Source organism: Propithecus coquereli, unplaced genomic scaffold (assembly GCF_000956105.1).
Source record: "Propithecus coquereli isolate 6110/MARCELLA unplaced genomic scaffold, Pcoq_1.0 Scaffold869, whole genome shotgun sequence".
In the NCBI taxonomy this organism is placed as follows: Eukaryota; Metazoa; Chordata; class Mammalia; order Primates; family Indriidae; genus Propithecus; species Propithecus coquereli.
In genome coordinates this window covers 451,173-467,876 of record NW_012154940.1, presented here as the reverse complement: position 1 = coordinate 467,876, position 16,704 = coordinate 451,173, and the positions used below count along the sequence as shown (strand labels likewise).

Genomic DNA, 16,704 nt, shown 5'->3' with positions numbered 1-16,704 from the left:
TGGGATGGGCAGCTCTTAGACCACCCCGGGGTCTGAGCCTCGTGGTGCTGGGTTGATGCCACTCCCGCGGTGGCTGCCCCACGCCGCTGCTTTGCCAGGCCTGCCTGTCCCCTTGCTGGCTGGCTGTCAACACCTGGCCGAGGCTCCCTGCGTTACGGCCTCAGCCAACCATCGGAAGGCAGGCGTGGGACCTCACCTTCTTCACCTAAAGCACCCGGCCTCAGCCCCGTGAGGTCCTTGGCAAATGAGGGAGCAGGAAGCTTCTCGTAAGGGGCACACTAATGAGCATGTAGCTTTTATGATGTACCAGGTACAAATGAAGACTTTGTTTCTTTCAACCTCAGTGATTCTGATTTCATAAGTCAATTATCATCATTTCATAAACGAAAAGACAGCTCACCCCAGAGCTCCAGTTACCTAGTGGCAAAGCTGAGATTTGAACCCAGGACTTCCCGACTTGAGAGCTCTGTTCTTCACCATCCTGCCATAATTCCCACTCAAGCAGCTTAACAAATGTGGGTCTCGTAAAATTAGATTCCCTGAAGGAGCCGTGGGTCTGTGTGGAAGAACGCCCTTGCGGTGGGGTTTGGGGGGGCGAAGAGAGTCCTTCCTGGGTCTCCTGCTGGAGAGAGCGGCAGGGGCGGCTGACTCAGTGACGTGGGAGGGTGGCCAGCATGGGCGCTATTTATTGCACTGGACGTCGTAACTTTGCCTGCGGTTGTCACCAAAGCCCTGAGAAGGGACTTCGTTAGAGGCACGGCTGGGGGGGATTTTCCTGTTGGCACACACACTCCGCCGATGTCACGGGACTGCGGTTGCAGCTAAATGATGCTGCGGTGAGCGGTGTCTCTGGCAGCGGGTTTTAATATCCTAGTGGGTCGCTGAGACTGTATATTCTGCGAGTGCACGGAAAAGCAGCCATTTAAAATGTCTCTTCTTTTTATAGGTCGGTTTTTCTTATTCTTTCTCACTCCCTTGCCAGTTATTGGACTTGAGGTTTGCTGGAAAGGACCCTTTATTTTGATTTGTGCCTGTGCTTTGCTCCAAGACATGCCACTGGGGCATTTTTACACTGAGGACTTGGTCGGAACCCTTAGCCGATGCCTGGCCGGGGTCTGTTTTGTGTACGAAGCACACACTGCAGCTTCTTCGTTCTGGGCCTGCTGGCTCCTGAATGTTGTTTTGTTTTGCTTCCTCTGGCACGAGGCCCTCCTTCGAGGCACTCTGAGCGGCCGACGAGACTGATGTGTGGCCTTGTTGGGGACATGTTGTCATTGTGGTGTTGCCAGTAAACCGTTCTTTCTGGAAGACAAACACCTGGTGCCTTGTTGCGCTTCATGTGTTCTGTTGTGCACCGGAGCTCTTGCCAGACAGCCCCAGGTTCCCTCCAGACAGCTCCTGGTGGGCACGGGAGGGTGGGTTGGCCTGCCTGGTGCTATATGGCACCGTATCGTGACAAAGGCCCCTGCTCAGGCGGGTCAGGAAGGATGCTGCCGAAACCACCGTGGGCGATGTCAGGCTTTCTTGTAAACTGTCACCACCACGTTTTTCCTACCTCTCCATTGAAAGAAGCACCGATTGTTGTGTTTATTAGAAACACCTCAAGTTTTACAACAGCTCTTACCTTGTTGGTGTGATTCAAGGGCACTATGACATCCTTCAAAAGCCAGGACTCTGGGAGTCCGGACACGGTCCCAGCCACCCGCCTTAGCAAGCCACATCTCTCCCCAGTCCTCAGTTTTCTCGACCACACATGTGCGGTGACGATGCTCTACACGCCTTGTGGTTGACAACGCGTGACGCCGCACGGGAAAGTGCTCTGGAAGCAGAAACGGCGACGTGAATGTGAGCCTGCGTATTAGCCGTGCAATGCTTTGTAATTCACAGAGTGCTCTCCCATGTGGTTCCACATTTGCTTTTGCTGATAACCCGGGACTAGCCTAAGCAGACGAAATGCACAGAACATCGCCGTGTTATTGATAAGGTGCCAGATGCTCAGCGCGCGGCTGCCCAGGGTTTACCGCTTAATTTACAGCAGGGCCGAACGGGAGCCCGGGCCCTCTGATCCCAAACCTGTGCTCTGTTCACTGCGCCATGCGGCCCGCCCACCCTGCCCAGCGCAGGCTGGAGTCACTGCGTGGTGTTGTTTTCACCAACGCTGTTCCGCAGTTGACCTGAGAGCCAGCTACCTGTTGGGACCGAACAGACCTTTCGGAACGGGTCGCCCCCACAAAGCTGAGTATCGGCGTGGTGGCAGTGGAGTGTCCTCTAGTATTTCCTGAAGGGTGGCCGTTTGCAGGGGACCCTCTGGTGCCACAGAGAAGTCGAGGCGGTTACAGACCCAGTGTCTGTCCTCAGGACGGTTATCGTTCCCTTTCTCTTCCCCTCCGGCATGGGAAGTTTTCAAATAATTGAGTTGTTCACTTTGAAACTCGGCTTTCCTCGACAGAACCCGACGCGTACTCACGCCGTGTCCGGGCCTCTGCACTTGTCCTCGGGCTCGCCGTCTGCCGTCCCCGCTGCGGCCCTGCGCGAGGCGCGCGTCCAGCCCCAGGCCGGCGCGGGAGCGGGCGGGGCGTGTCTCCTGTGGAGCGGGAAGTGGAAAAGCCTGTGTGCGAGGCTCCTGCTCCGTTTTCCTCCCTGTCTTCAGGCGTTTTCTCCATGCCGTTTCTCTTCTTTTCTCTTGCGGCTCCCACCTGCGGCTCGTTCCTCATCTTCTGTACCTTGATTTTAGGCCCCTGGAGCTATTTTCTTCTCAGACCCTTCAGAGGGCCGTGAGCGGTGGGAGAGGGCGGCAGTGCGGCGGAACGGGAACGGGAGCGGGAGGCCACTATCCCGCTGAGCGCACTCCCAGCCTCGCCCTCGGGAGCCCGGCCCGGCCACGCAGCACGGCCAGAGCTCAGAGATGGAAACGGCACTGCCGCACGCCCGGCTCCTGAGACCAAATGACCCGGAAATACACGGCGTTGTATTAAACAATGAAAAGGAAGAAATGAAAGAAAAATTACCCAGAATCCCACCCATTTTTGTTATTCCATATCCTTTATGCATTTTGTGCATATATGCATGTAATTTTACTTAATTGCGGTGATAATATATTTTATATTTTGTTTTTAACATTTGAAGATCACTTAAGATAATCATTTCATATTTTCAGGTTATATGTCCCACCACGTTTAAAGACAGTATTACTTAATAATTTCCCTATTATTATAAAAATATAGTGCATGCAGGAGGTTCCGTGTTCATCTTTGCAGCACATCGAACTTTTCCTCAGCCGGCGTGGTGGCCACACCTGCAGACCCAGCTACTCGGGAGGCTGAAGTGGGAGGATCACTTGAGCCCAGGAGTTGGAGGCTGCAGTGATCGAGGCTGATGCCACTGTGTTCCAGCCTGGGTGGCAGAGTGAGACCCCATCTCTAAAAAAATAAAAAAGGGGAACAAAATTCTGTTGGAATCAGGATTTTCCCCTGTGAACAAAGAAAACTGAAATTCTGCGGCCTCGAAGCCTGCCCTTCCTAACAGCAGGGTCCACCTGCTTCTGGAAGCCTTAAGGGCGGGTTTGGAGAGAATCTCCATGGAGGATGCCGTCCAAGTCTGCTGACCAAACATCTAACCCCTAAACCGGGAGCAGATAAAACCAGCAAACGTGACAAGATGAATGTGCTCTGGCATCATTTCCAAACCCCCCCTCCCCCACCCCAGCTTAGGAGGACAAGGACAAATTGTGTATCGTCACTTTAAAGAGCACAATTTACATGTGAAAGTTAATTGGAAAATCAATGTGGATTCCCTCGTTTGCCACCAGAACACCAGGAGTTAGCTCAGTCTCGCACGGACTTCCGCTGGTGGCTCCGGTGCTGGCGAGGGCCTGGAGAAGCCAGCGGAGCGGCCGGCTGCGCTGCCTGTCGGACTCCACGTGCCGCGCGCTCGGCTGCCTCGGACAGTGTGCGCCCTGCCGGGGCGTGTTCTCTGTTAAGTTGATGGGCACGGATGCGCGGTTCGTGGAGCGGCTGAGTGAAGGAGCTTGTGCTTGTCAAACCACTTAATTGATAAATGTTCCATTCTCAAGCAGTTAGAATCATCTTGTGCTCTTAATACCCAGAAGCATGTTCTGGGCGCTTTATTTTCCCTGCTTGTGACTGCAGACGTCAGCAGAGATGGGCAGATAGGTAGGGAGAGCTCAGGTGTTAGGAGGAGGGGCCAGCACGCGAGAGGAGTGTGCAGGGTCTGTTCAAACACCAGCCTAAAGCCCCAAGGTTTAAACCCTAAGGCAGACAACTGGGTAGACGGCAGTTTGTTTCTAGTCCAGATACCACTGAACTTGTTCAGCCCAGTACAGCTGTGGACACCAGCCGGCACCCCGGCGAAGCTCCCGGCGAAGAGTGACGGTGTCTCCTCGGATCGGAACCTCCACCCAAGATGTACACGCTTCCTGTAGCTTTGTTGCTTATGCGGTTTGATGTTGTCTTTGTTTTACACGTTGGAGCGGGTTGTGCACACACTTCACGTAACTTGTGCAAGTCGCAGACTGATGTCGCTCCTGGCCCGATGGCAGGGTGGGTGCTGGCTCTGCTCCGCACCCCCCACCTGCGGGCCTCACCCGCCCCTTCCTTCTCGTGAGCCTTCCTCTCCCGGCTCCCTTGTCCTCTTCTCTTCTGATTTCCTCAGTGGAGTCCGAGTGATGCATCGAACACATTCTTGCTGTTGTCAAGAGGCACACAAAGGAATGTGATTTTTGAGTGGAATAAAACACGCACGAGTCCTGTCGCCTCAGCCCGTTGTGGCTTTGGGTCCCTTGTGGAGGGTGCTCAGGCTCGGCCGAGAATGTGAGAATTTAGGCGGGCGGAGGAGTGTGCATTTCAGCTTTTTGTTTTAATTAATTTATTTTATAATTGAAAAAATATTCAGTTTTGTCTTTGGTTATGTAACCTTAGGTTCATCTCACAGCTTCGCCCTGAAACAACCAATTCTTTTCTTCTTTCCTTTGTTTCCTTGTGGTTCACTTGGGTTATCCAGGGGTTAAACCTGGTGTTACTGAAAAGTAGCTGCCTAAAATAATACAAAATTTCTAACAGGAAGAACTTCCCAGGTTTAAAATATGTAGAACTTATTCCGAAAGCACCTCTTTTGGATATCTTTGGGGGCAAATTTTGCCACTCTGTCTCAAGTGAGAACTCTGACGTTTCCTCCCAGACGTGGAGTGAAACCTCTCCTGAGATGGAGATCTGGAGGTTGATTCTAATGGGCGGACAGCCCAGATGACTGAACTTCTCTCCCAGCCCGCAGCTTGCAGGAACGTCCTAGGGAGAGGCCCATCGGTGTAGGAAGGAAAGAGATCAGTGTCCACGTTATTTCGGCGGAACCTCCATACTGTGGCGGAGGGCCTTCCGTTAGTGTCTCTGGATGGCGGAGAAGCTGTGATTCCGCAGGGCTTATCGTGGTCACTTGTGTTTTGGAAGAGAGTTAGGGCTTGGCTTTGGGGCACAGACGTGCAGCAGTTTCAGAGTTCTGCAGTGACATCAGTTCTGTCCCTTTGATAGGGACTGACTGATTCTGAAATGGTCCGCACACGGCACTCACGGCGGGGCTGTTCTCCCCATGTGGCTGGCTCGTGTGTTAAGTAGGGTCTGCTCTTCGGAAGCTGCCGTTGGATGGTGAGTGTTTGGGTCGGCAGTGGCCAGCACGGGTGGGAGTGACACCGGAGTGGCCTTGGGGCTGTCAGGGGAGCCTGGGGACCAAGGGCACGACTTCGGTATGGAAAGAGCAACTCAGACGGCAAGAAAGAAACAGGACAGATGGTGGAAGGTTGTAACTCAAGTATTTGGTTCTTTGCAATTTAAAAGAATCACGTATGCTTTAAATAAACTGAGTTTCAGGGTGTGCCACAAGGCCCCCTACATCCCGGACGAGGCTGGGCACGGACCCAGCGTTCGCGTATGAAGATAAAAGGTGCGTTTGGTGGAGCACGTTCCCCCCCAGTCACTGGGCACTGCTTCCCTTTGTCCCAGGGTACCTTGGTGCCCACGGTCGTAGCTCAGCCGCGCGTGGCCGCTTCCCAGCACCGGGCCGTGCAGGCGCCGTGTTAACTTCCACCAGCAGCTGTGCTCCTGAGGGCCGGGTGGGAGGGTCAGAGTTCTGTTCGCGTTTCCGCTCGAGAAGGAAATTCTGGTTCTTTGTGGCTGTCCCACTTCCGGGCTCAGCTTGGCTTCCTTCAGGCGGTTTGGTTATTATTTATTTGTAATCTCTGTCAGCGTGTGGCGTAAACACAGCCCTTGTCATTTTTAGTCTCTTAGGTAAAGCTCGTGAAGCTTCGGGTCAGGCTGCAGAACTTGGAGAATGTGGGGTTGCCCCTGCGAGCTGGGTGTGAGTGGCTCCCCACCCAGAGCAAGTGCCACGGCCACGTGGGAGAGCCGCGTGGCGTGCCGAGAGCCTGCGTCCGTGTCTGTGCGTCCACGGTCATGGAGTCACTCCACGGGAGAGGCTGCCTCTTTAGGAAGGCGTGTTGGTTTCCTGCTTGTGCAAATCAGTGCCGACTGTTGATCTCAAGGACAGTGGAGGTGGGAGAGGCAGGGATCTCCCTTTTAAATCCTGGCATTCTTCAAAAATAGAAACAAACTGTGAAAATTTTGAAAAATTAGATAGCTTCCTTAAATGTTTTCCTGACGCTGACTCGACAGTGTCCATGGCGACCGACGCCCTCTCCCTCTGCCCCGCCTGGGCTTTTTATGGTAGGACGGTTTTCAACCATTTAAAAAACTGTTGAGAGAATAATAAAATCAACATATATATCTATAGATAGAGATATCTCCTAAATTTTGTAATTATTTGCTGTATTTTTAATGGATATTTTTAATAAATTACAGACATTATAATGTTTTACCACTGAAATACTTAAATATGCATTTCTTTTTTCAAAAAATGACGTTTTCCCGTAACCACAATTGTCTTAACTTTCTAATGTCTTCTGAACTCCAGGGACAGACCCCTTGCAACCAGCCTGGTCCCCTGGAAGGTGTTCTCTGCCGCCACGCCATGCTCCGGCGTGCCGCAGGTACGGGAGGGACTTTGGTATCCAGCCGTCCCCAGCACTGGGGCTGCGGCGCGGAGCAAGGCAGGGTCGGTGGGACATGCCGTTTAGCACCAAGCTCAGACGGGTGTTTGCCTGTATTTCTCTCACTAACGAAACAATTAGTTTTCTTCCGGCTGGCTTGCTTGGGAGTGTGAGGCGCAACTGTGAGATGGGGAAGCCCTGGCCCCAGTTTGCATCTTGTCCTGATTGCTGGCCTGGAGGCTCCTAAGGAGAGTAAGCTTTTCTGTCATTAGAAAGTGGCAGCTATTTAAAATTTGCACGTTAGGAAAGCCTCCTCTATTTTTTTTCTAATAATGACAAATGGCATCATTTTTAATTTAGTTACAAATACCAGATGACTGGCATGCTGATTTCATGCGGGGTTGTTTATTTCTGTGGGGTTTTTTAAACCTGCTGGATTAAATGAAATGCCGAGAACAGAAGAAATTTGCTTGTTTTACTTTTAATTGTGTGTGTATTGCCAGTTCGAGCTATTTCCCGAAATTCGTTTTAAAAAAGGAATATTTGAAGTCCAGCATCTCCAGCAATTGGCTTTCTGTTCAGAATGACTAGGTCACAGTAATCTGATTTGCGAAAGCTTCGATGGCACCTTCATTAGCATAAACTGCTAGAGATTCCAGGTGCCATCGCTGTGAAGCGAGCTGTCGACAGCTTCCCCCTCCCACTAATTACAACTAAGGGCTCTGGTCAAAGTACAGAAAGGCAGCTACCAAGGACAGAACCGCCAGCAGGCGTATTAGGGACCGGAGTCCAAACTAGAATGATGTCGAAGTCAAATGAGATAGAGAGAGGAATCTCTGAATTTAAAACATTTTATTTGAGAAGCAAGAATTGCAATTTAGGACCTCCACACAGACCGGTGGTCTTCGGAATGTCTGCAGAATTAAGAGAAGATTGGAAGTTTTATAAAAAGGAGATACATTACATACTGTCTGCAAGAAAGTTCACTGGCACCAGCGAAGTTTTGGGAAGCTGACTGGCGAGTGACAGCTGTGGGCAAGGCCGGTCCCAGAATCACAGCAGGTTGTTCCCGTGGCTATTGGATGAAACTGGGTTTAGGTGCCAGCAGGCAGTGTCAGCAGCCAGGCTTGCGGAGAGTGGCACCCTGGGAGCAGCGAGGCGTGCCCGAGTGCTTCCCCCAGCCCTGGCTCCAATTCAGTGGGTGTGACCCTGTCTGTGTGATCAGCTCTCTGGGGACGGCCCATGGGGATGAGTTTCGAGGGTCCTCCTCTCTTTTTTGTCCCCAGCTCCACCCAAGCTCTGCCCACATCCTGGAACTGCACAGGGAATGCTGACGGCCAGACCGCCAGGAGAAGCCACTTCTTCCCGGCTAGAGAGGGAGCTCTGCGTGTCTCAGAGGGTAGGGCGTGCCCTACGCCCGGCACACGCGTGTTCACCTTCCAGCCTGATTGCTCTTCTTATTCCAGAGATTTCACAGAGCAGAGCTCAATCTCTACCTGCGCAACCCCTCCCTGAGGCTGGGGTTAGGGCGAAAGTTCCAACCCTCCATTCATTCACGTCTTTGGGCTTTCTGGTAACCTGGCCCCATCCTGAAGCTATTTAGGGGCCCTGTTCCGTGTCCCCTCATTAATATAAACTCACATGTGGCCAAAGGGGCTTGATAATGGACCATGAAAGACCCTCTTATCAGGAAATTCCAGGGGTCTTAAGAGCTCTGTGCCATGAACCAGGGACAGGGAACACATACGTGTACAGGAGGATATGTGTAAGTCACATGCAAATACTACGCCCTTTTATGTTGGGGACATGAGCATCTCTGGATTTTGGTATCGGCGGGGGGCGGGGTGTGGGGCTGGGGCCAGTCTCCCGCACATACCTAGGGACGACCACGTGCGCCTGTGCCAGGGCCCGAGGTCGGTTCAGCAGCTGTCACGGGGCCGGTTCTGCGCAGCAGCACTGGGTAGGGAGGGCTGCGCTCGCTTTTCCGTGGCACACATCTGCACGATTTAGATTTTTATAGTGAGCACCATTTCCTTTTACTCCAAAATAAGTCAGCATGATTCAATTTTTGTAAAAGATAAATGAGAAAATATTAAGCTATCTCAAGACAGTGGGCTTATAGGTAATTTTTACTTTTTTATGGTAAATATATTTGGGTTTTTTAATTAGGAAAAAGAGACATTTTCTTTCTCAAAAATGACAACAACATCCAACAGCTACTTATATGCTTTACACAGTTACCAAGCTGAACATTAATTTGTTCTTCATCGTTAAAACCTTTAGACAAATTGAATTTAACAGGATTTTTCTGATTACGCTACTGTAAAATAAAAAATTAACAGGATTTCATTGAGCAAATAGTGGTTTGCAAATCAGGAGCCCTCAGAACCAGAGAGGTTGAGAGCGACTCTCGGGCTGCCACGTGGTCGGGGAATACTTCTGGACAGAAAAAGGAAAGTGACTACAGGAAACAGAAGTGACCCGCGGAAACAGCCAGGTCGGTTACGAGAGTGATCGGGAAAAGGATATATGTGAAACGTGAGAAACCCATCAACGCTACGAATCAGCCTCTTTCCATAATCACTTTCGGACATGTGTCTGTTGGGTACCCAGCCCTGGGGTCGTAGAACAAATGAAGTGAGGAAAGTCCTCGAGCTCCTAGAACGTTCTAATGATGAGGATGAGCAGCAAAGATAGGCATCAGGGAGTGACAGGTGCTCTTCGTAGAAAGAAAATAATAGGTGGAGAATGGAGGTGCTGCTTTCCCTGGGCTGGTCAGGGAAGGTAGAATTCTAAATAAAACGAGGGAGTAACCCTTACGGCTACCTAGGCGCATTTGGGCGGAGGGAACAGCGAGTGCAGAGACCGTGAGGCGGGACCGTGCTCGGCCCATCAAAGGCACAGGCAGCGGTGGGTGGGTGGACAGTGCCCAGGGAGTGAGGAGGAGGGTGAGGCAGTGACGTCAGGGAGGTGGCTGGGGCCTTTGTGGGCCCAGGGAAGGACTTTGGACTTAATTCTACGAGGACAGGAAGCTTTGGAGGGTTTTAGTGAGGAAAAGACTTGTTTCAGCATTTCCTCTCCACTGGCTGACCTTGGCTGCAGGGGAGAGGATTGATTTGGGAGAGGAGGGAGGAAGACTGACAGCAGAGACTGTTCTGGAAATGTGAGAGAGATGCTGGTGCTTGGCCTAGAGCTGTGGCTTTGGGTGGGGGCGGTGTGTCCCCCAAGGGACACTTAGCAGTGTCTGGAAACGTTTTCGGTTGTCACAACTGGCGTGGTAGGAGTACCAGTGTCTTGTGGGTGGAGGCCCAGATGCCGCTGAACGTGCTGCACAAGACAGCCCCCATGGCAGAGAATGTTCCAGCCCAGAGCGTCCACAGCACCCCAGGTGAGGACCCCAGGCCTGGGTGTGCACAGGGAAGGAGCTGAGCCGGGGCCAGCAGCTGTGCAGTTCTGTGGCGGTAAAGCCACCGTTTGGAAGTGGTGTGCTTCCAAACAGACGGAGGAGCCGAAAATGGCGTGAGCGCCTGGGAGCCGCTCTGTCTCCCCCAGTTCCTGAGAACGAGACAGACCCGGCCCGGCCTTAGCAACTAGAAAACAGATGAGGGCCTGTGAGCTCCTTGTAAGCCCCAGAGACGCCTGCCCCCCCTCCGCTCTCCACGAGCTCCCGCCGTGCTCAGTGCCCGCCGGCAGCCTTCCCTCTTCCTCTGTTTCCTCTGGGCGTGGGGTGCTGCCCTCTTGGGAGAGGCCACGTGAAGCCCAGCGCCTGCCCCCCAGTAGGGTTCTTGTGGGATTTTCTTAGTAACCTGAGGCTGAAGTTAAGTGAATGGTTCGGTTCCTCAAGGCTTTGTCCCAGTCCCAAAGCTCCCGAGCACCCAGCTGCTCCGGAGCCCCCAGCGGGAACCAGCGCCTTTGGGATAAGGACTGGGACGCGGACCAGTCACCCCTCCGCGTCCACCCTGGGCGAAATGCCTTGAGCGTGAGTCCCCTTCTCCTGCAACATGAATGTGGTGCTGCAGACAGCGGGGTGACCGCCTCTCCCGTCGGTGGCCCTGCCTCACCTTCCAGCCCTGGCGCTAGCACACGCGCCCCTCCTGTACCGGCAGATTCCCATGGCCTCCAAACACCGCAGCCGCTCCCAGAGGCCTCGTGCAGTCGGGAGCAGTGGGAGGGCAGACCACGTGTATTTCCTCATCTTCGCGATGCGCGGTCAAGTCTCTTGCCCATTTTTCTATTGGATTTTGTGTGCCCTTCTTGCTGACTTACAGGAGTTCTTGGCATATCTGTGATAGCAGTAATCCTTCGTTGGTCAGAATCCCCTACGCCACGCCGTCACGTCGTGTCACCTAGGCTTTCAGTCCTAGTTATGGTAGATGGTATGCTCCTTTGCTTTTCGCTTTTCATTGTAAGATAACAACACACTTTACTGAGGTTACGTGTCATCGTTACTTCATCTGTCTCCTCATGCATCTCTGGGATTTCTCTCCCTCCAACTGAAGCTTGTCATGGAAAACTGTCTTCCTCATCGGCCTTCTTATGGCAAACCTCCTGAGGCCGTATGTGCCGGAGAATATTTTTATCATGCTCTCACGTTTGAGTGACAGTTTGGCTGGACGTGAAATTCTAGGTTTTAACTTCTTTTTATTCAGTAAATTAAAAATATTACTCTATTGTCTCCTGCTTCCTGTGTTCATCTGATTCTTGTTTCTTTTAATGTGATCTGCTCTTTTCATTGTCTTCATTATTTGTAAACTGCATGACGTGTACCTAATTTACAGGTGTTCTTTACCTGCAGAATGGATCATAAACCCACAGAATGTTGTGTGAGAGTTAAACAATCCGTGTGAAAGCACATAGGACAGTGACTGCCAAGTAGTAAGCACTAAATAAGTGTCAGCTGTTATGTTCATTGTAATTATTTATATCCAGTTTTGTAGATTTTTTGAGCCATTCTTATTACCGCTGCCTTTGTCTACTCTTTTTCCTTTCGTTGTCCAACAACACTGTAATGTAGAGGAAGAAAAAAAAATAGCGTAAACATGGAACCAGTTGTTAGTAATTCTGGTGTAAAGAGAATTGATATTATTGGCTAAAGTGAAATTTGTGGATTATCAGTGACTGCCTTATCCGTGCTACTCTTACATAATGATACCATAATATTTTAAAATTGTGTGATGTTCCTGTTTTAATTTCCTATTTAAGAGAACTTTATATTTTTGGTAGATTTATAATAATACTTATTTCCCACTTAATAATTAAGTTATTTTTATAATTTGAAAGTCTTTCTCTACTAATTCTAAGATCTAGCCAACTATGAATCTGCTTTTATTGACTTTTTTCCCTTGATTTTAGAAAGTGCACCGTCTGTTGTGGACGGAACGTGTAGAGACGCTAGATTCTGTTGTTATCCTCCGAAGAGCGTCTAGCTGCTCTTGCAGGCAGCCATGCTGATCTTGTGGGGGGCTGGCTGTAGGACTCTTTCGGCTTTGCTCTTGGTTCTCAGGTGTGGCTCTGAATCCCGGAGTGTGGTTTGTAACTGAGGTGTGACCCTCTGGGGTGTCTGTGAAAAGTCCCAGATGTCGTCAGGCCCCTCGAGCGTGGCCGATCTCCCTCTCTGCCCTCACAGCGGCAAGCAGACGTTGAAATCTCTGCTCTGCACTTTTGGCCGTTCGGTTGTCCTCCACAGGGACCTTGGGAGCTTTGTCCTGTGCCGTCCAGGAATCGGCCTCGGACTTGAGGAGAGGTCACGTGGAGATTGGGGCTCCCTCCTTTCCGAGGCTTTTCCTGCAGTTTCCTGGCAGGCTTGAATCCTGCTCTGAGACTCCTCCACCCGGTGAGGCTGCTGCCCCCGGCTGAGGGCAGCCCAGGTGCTGCGTGACTCGAGGGCACCCTCAGGAAAGGCTGGGTAAAGTCCCTCGTCCAGAGCCGTCTCCTCCCGTTTCTGCTGCATTTGTTTTCTCTTTTGTGTTTTCAGTTGGTTTTTTCATTTTGTCCAGTTTATTATTGTTATTGGCAAAAGGATTAGCCTGATACAAATGATTCTGTCGTTACTGGACTCCAGAAATCCCAATCGATAAGTACATTATGGATGAAAAGACAACAGCGTAGCGTGGTTTGCATAGGACTCAGAATCGAAAATGCGTTTCCTGTAGAATGTTTTTATCCACTGAGAGCTTCTGATTTATGTGCAGCCGCTGTAGGAGCTGCGTGCGTCTGCACTGGCTCGGTGGCTACGGGGGAGCAGGGAGTGGCCCACGCTCAGCTTTCTGAAGTGAAGTTGACAGAAGGACCTGCTCAGATGGGGCCGACCGGCCACGTACAGCACCCAGGCCGCTCGGCGCTTTATGCCCAGGGGAGAGGGTTGCTCTCCGACGTCAGGCAAAGATGCGCCTCCCTTTTATTTCTCTGACTCTTGGAACGATGAAACACTAGCTACTACAGCCACAGGCATGACTAGAACCTTCTCTCTGGCGGCTAGGCTGGGCTTTGCTTCTCAAGGCAGAGAACTCGGCCCCTCAGCCTGGGCCAGGGCCCTTCTCCAGCTGTCTCCGCTCCTCACTCCAGCCGGCGGCACGCGGGAGCACGCTGTGTCGCTGTGACACTTGCGTCCTGCCACCATGGTTTGAGGGGCTGTTCTTAATTCTGAAAGCAGGTGACTTTACATTTCTCCTCCTAAAAATACTAAGTTGCCTTTTCGCTGCCTTCCCCGGCGCTGCCTGCTGTGTGCCAGTCGCCCTGGCAGGGAGAGCTGTGCTCCCACCTCCTGTGAGTCGCTCCTCCTCTGGCCGCTCCGCGCCCGCTCGCAAGGATGGGATGCCCCAGACGGGAGCCTCTCAGCTCTGACCTGCAGCATTTTACAGTGGGAATGGTAGGACTGAACTTGCGTTTCTTTTGTGCCTTGAGGCTGTGCGGCATTCCTCCTGCGCCCGCCTCGGCTCACTTCCCTAAGTGGGAAACGAGTGCGAAGTCCAGTCCACGCCAGTGTCTGGTTTGGAAGCTCAGTTTTGTGAAGCATCTCTGTGCCCCTCTCGGGGGACCAGGCCTCCTGCGAGTGCAGACTGGTGTCCTTCTCGGGATCACTGACGGTCGCCGCTGTGGAGCCTCGTGCCGTCCACGGCGTGGCAATAAGGTTTTCTTCACACGTCTGAAGCTGCCAGAGTTAGGACCACGGCAGCCCCCATCCACACTTTCGATTCCTCCTTCTTTCTGCTGATCGGTTGCATTTTCTGGTTAAATATTGCATTTGTGTCACTCACAGTGTTTTCTTTCTCTGCAGGTTTTGCATGCAGAAATGTGTGAGTCTGGTGCCTGGAGTCACCCTGGATTTGATAGAAAAGTAAGTCAGATTTTTAAGCTCTCGCGGCTTTCTGGATCTGATGGAATTCTCTCCTCGTCTGAAGGTTCTTGGTCCTCAGCAGTTTCCTGTCCCCGTGGGGATGTCCCCTTCGTGTGGATGCCGCCTTTGTTCTCTGAATAAGGCTGTTTGCGACTGTTACACTGGGGCTTGGTGTAGGAGGTAGCCAAACACGGGCCACGTTAAAAGAAAAATGTAATAAAAAGCTGAATTCCTTTGAACATTTAAGAATACTGCAGACCTCAAACTAAAGCAAAAGCATGTTGCTAAACATACAAATCCTTTCTGCTCTCACTGCCTGAGGTAGCTGGGTCACAGCTCCGTGTCTACCTGTTTTCTTAAACTTTCCCTGTGATATTCTGTAACTTTCCATGCCCCACCCCTGCTCATTTTACCATCTCAGCACAAACTGATTTCAGAAGCTGAATCGTAAAATGCCACGGCTTCGCCAGATGTCCTTCATGCGGTGTTTTAATTGCGCTCGCCTCCCACTGTGCCTCCGTGTCCTCTGCCTCTAGTTTTGATCTATTTGGATCTGAAATAACATCTCATGACCCTAAACTTGACCCTCATTAGTTGGTTTGTATGTGCATTTGACTCATCCTGACCCACATAGGCACTATGGAAAAACTATGGAGTTATTTTTTTTTATTTTTTTATTTTTTTTGAGACAGAGTCTCACTCTGTTGCCCAGGCTAGAGTGCCGTGACGTCAGCCCAGCTCACAGCAACCTCAAACTCCTGAGCTCAAGCAATCCTCCTGCCTCAGCTTCCCGAGTAGCTGGGACTACAGGCATGTGCCACCATGCCTAGCTAATTTTTTCTATATATTTTTAGTTGTCCAGCTAATTTCTTTCTATTTTTAGTAGAGTTGGAGGTCTCACTCTTGCTCAGGCTGGTCTCAAACTCCTGAGCTGAAACGATCCTCCCGCCTCGGCCTCTCAGAGTGCTAGGATTACAGGCGTGAGCCACCGCGCCTGGCCAACCATGGCCAACCAATTTCTTCTAGAATTAACATATGAGATAATTTCCTAAATTCTTAATATACAGAATCATATGTTAAAATGACTAAGGCTTAAATTTGTTAAATTAGGCAGGAAAAGCAAATCTACTTCTAAGTCTCTCCCCTAGAACAGTGCTTGCTACGTGTCGGGAGAGTGTGCGAGCGCGTCATGCCGGAATGTTCTCCAGCAGGGGCACAGCATCAGCTGGGTCCCCTCCGCGGTGGACACTCACCACGTGGCAGGTGGAAAGGGCTCAGCGGCTGCGCCTGTGCTGTCTTCCGAAAAATACACACATCAGGGTGCCCGGAGTGGTTTTCAAACAATGCAAACTCCCAGAGTATAAATACACATTTTTAAAAGGCGCAATACATCACACATGAGTTCGCTCTGGGCAGGAAAGTAGAATTTGGAAAAAGGAGAGGAAAGAGCTGTGTTAAGGGACTTTGACTTTTTTCTGTCTTGTTTAATTTTTTTATAAAAATATAGTCATGTAAAATAGATGTACCCAGGTAAATTTAAGAGAAAGAATCAACAAAATACAGTGAGGACACCACAGACAATTCAGCAAGTGTGGCGTCTCCTTTTCAGCTTTGAATACACGGCTGAGGCCGTCCCGTGACGGGTCTCTGCATTTGTTCACTTCAGGGCACTTTTGTTCACTGCATAAGGTGGCGGGGGCGGTGACAGGAAAGAACTGGTACAACATGGGGTGGTGCCTGCAGGGCACAGGGAAAGGTTCCGCGTCTGGTTATTTCAAAACCCGCGCCTGCCTGACAGTGATTTGGAAGCCTTTGTTAGAATGGCCACAACCAGGCAGGCTCCAGGTCCCGGTCACTGGTGGAGGGCGGGTGCCGGCAGCCAGGCTTTGAAGCAGTGGGAGCTTTGCAGGTGGGAGAGCTGCGCTCCGGGGGCTGAGGGAGTTGCCCGCAGAGCTAAGAGAAGGCCATTTGGCCTGGTGCAGATGCAGTGGGAGAAGCAGGGACCACAGGCCTCAGCAGCGTCACACTGAGCACCGTGGCTTGCCCGGGGTTGGTTTACCTGGGGTCAGCGGTGGTCACTTGTGGCACACATTCTAGACTCATTCCTCACGCATCCCCATCCGCTCCTCTCAGTGCACAGCGTGGCGCACACTAGGAAACTGTCACCTGCTTGCTTTGTTAGCAGCTAGTTGTTGGGTACATGCTGTGTCCCAGGCCCACAGGTTTGCTAGTTCTCTGCTAACGGCGAGCGGTGGTGGGTCTGACCACGGATGACATGTGGGTTGTCCACGTGGCTCACTGTCGTCTTGCTGTC

The 16,704-nt window shown here is 51.4% G+C and overlaps 1 protein-coding gene across 1 annotated transcript in view; it reads left to right on the top strand.

Annotated features, from left to right (window-relative positions):
- Positions 1–16,704, top strand: part of RPTOR (regulatory associated protein of MTOR, complex 1) — a 264,169-nt gene that overhangs the window by 123,560 nt on the left and 123,905 nt on the right. Inside the window, exon 6 of the mRNA XM_012664182.1 lies at positions 14,331–14,390. Coding sequence (XP_012519636.1) covers positions 14,331–14,390 — 60 coding nt within the window. The remainder of the gene's footprint in view (positions 1–14,330; positions 14,391–16,704) is intronic.